This window comes from Ornithodoros turicata, chromosome 1 (genome assembly GCF_037126465.1).
Source record: "Ornithodoros turicata isolate Travis chromosome 1, ASM3712646v1, whole genome shotgun sequence".
Lineage (NCBI taxonomy): Eukaryota > Metazoa > Arthropoda > Arachnida > Ixodida > Argasidae > Ornithodoros > Ornithodoros turicata.
Window position 1 is genome coordinate 58,897,730 of NC_088201.1, and position 2,324 is coordinate 58,900,053.

General features: G+C 57.3%; 1 protein-coding gene across 1 annotated transcript; it reads left to right on the forward strand.

The window, feature by feature from the left end:
- The first annotated feature begins 1,443 nt into the window (after positions 1-1,443).
- LOC135395957 (uncharacterized) lies at positions 1,444-2,070 on the forward strand. Its single transcript, XM_064627064.1, has one exon. It carries the CDS (start codon positions 1,444-1,446, stop codon positions 2,068-2,070), a length of 627 nt encoding a protein of 208 aa, XP_064483134.1.
- Positions 2,071-2,324: the final 254 nt, after the last annotated feature.

Genomic DNA, 2,324 nt, shown 5'->3' on the forward strand with positions numbered 1-2,324 from the left:
AGCACGACCTGGTGATCAACATAAAGAAGTGTAGTTTCGGACAAAGCGAAGCCCAGTTGCTTGGCCATCACATCGACCAGCACGGCATACGCCCGCTGGAGTCGAAAGCTTAAGCCATCAGCGATTTCCCGCGCCCGAAAAAGTCCGACAGCTCCGCCAGTTCTTGGGCTTGCTCAATTTCCACCGTCGCTTCATTCCCCACTGCGTATTCATCCTACACTCCCTCACCGACCTCCTAAGGGCACCGAAACCATCCACTTCCCCGCTACCCTGGTCTCCGGAAGCAGAGAGTTCCTTTCAGGCGGCTAAACAAGCTTTGGTGAGCACAAATTTGCTCGTTGATCCAGTTCCATCTGCCCCAACACGCCTGATCACGGACGCTTCGACCACAGCAGTTGGTGCTGTTCTGCAGCAGTTTGCTGACGGCGAGTGGCGGCCGCTTGGTTTCTTCTCCCGCCTGGTTTCTTCTCCCGCCGCCTCAAGCCCTCTGAAGCACGCTACCGCACGTTCGGCCGCGAGCTTCTTGCCGTCTACGCTGCTGTGAAGCACTACCATTATCTACTGGCTGGATGTGAATTCCATGTACTCACTGATCACAAGCCATTGACGTTCGCATTCATCAGCAACCATTCCGGCTACTCCGAGCGAGAAACCCGCCAGCTGGCGTTCATATCTGAGTTCTCCACGGACGTTCGCCACATTCCAGATGTCGACAATTCGGCAGCTGACGCTCTTTCGCGCATCCACGCCATCCCGTTTCTGCCCTCTCCTGTGAATGCCGAACAGCTTTTGAAAGCCCAAGCACATTACGCCGAAGTAACCAGGACCACCTATCCGGCCATCGTCTCTGCACCTCAAGCCCGTCTACCTACCCGGCTTGGAGGAACCCCTCTTGCGTGATGTGTTCATGCCCCGACCTCGATCATTCGTCCCCGAGCCTTTGCGACGCAAGATATTCGCCGAATACCACGACATTGCTCATCCCGGCGTGCGCGCGACGCATAAGGCCATCGCCGATCGTTACGTCTGGCCGGGAATCAACAGGGACATCCGCAGGTGGACCCAGTCCTGCATCGTTTGTCAGCGGTCGAAAGTACAGCGCCACACAAAGACGCCTATTCGGCTGTTCCCGAGCCCAGCCGGCCGCTTCCACCATCTTCACCTCGATTTAGTCGGCCCACTGCCCATCTCTCATGGCTGCCGATACCTTCTCACGGCAGTCGATCGATTCACGCGCTGGCCAGAGGTCGTCCCCATCCCCGACATAACCGCTGACACCACCGGTCGCGCCTTTCTTCTTGCCTGGGTCGCTCGTTTCAGCTGCCCTGCCATCGTCACTACGACAAGGGCAGGCAATTCACCTCACGCAGCTTCTCATCCCTTCTTGCTGATATTGGTGCCCAGCACATCACGACCACCGCTTACCACCCTGCGGCAAATGGGATGGTTGTGCGGCTACACAGGCAACTGAAAGCCGCCATCTGCGCGCGCCCCGACCCCACCAACTGGGTTGACCACCTCCCTTGGGTCCTCCTTGGTCTCACGTCCTCTCTCAAGCAGGACCTTAAGTGCAGCTCCGCTGAATTAGCTGCCCATTACAGTTACCTGGCGATTTCTTGGAGCACCCTTCCAGGCACCCTTCCGCAGGTGACGACTTCGCCAGACAACTCTGAGATCACTTTCCGCTCCATCCAACCGGCTCCGCCTCGGCAGCCTTTATACAGGAAGATATTCGTGCACCCCGACTTGAACAAGTCTTCCCACGTGTTCATCTGTGCGGACCACGTGAAGCCACCGCCTACTCCGGTATACACAGGCCCGTACCAGGTCCTCTCCCGCGACGATAACACTGTCACTGTCGACATCAACGGCAATCGTACAACGGTTTCCCAGGACCGGCTCAAACCCGCATATGTCGAAGCTATCACCTATCCGGCGCAGCTCCCCGTTCTGCCGACACGACAGAAGGGTCGTCCGCCTAACCGTCCTCGACAAAACGCTATCTCCTGGCGCTCTTCACTGGTAACGCACCAGTGTCTAGGGGGGGAGCCCTGTAGCGCAGCTATCTAGATGACGACGAGCGCTCAACTAAGGCGAGCGCGAGGAGCGACAATAAACCCTCAGTTGTTTCCAAACCTTCGCAGGCTGCGGTAGTCCTTTTTTCTCCCTCCGCGTTGCCTGCCTCAAGCACATGTGGCACACCGACGGCGTATGTATAGACGGCATGTGGAGGCTGTAAGCGGCAGAGGTGCCAGGGCCGAAGTGTCATCAGACCCAGCGCGTCTCGCTACTGCGTCCATATTATTATTTATTATTATGGGTAT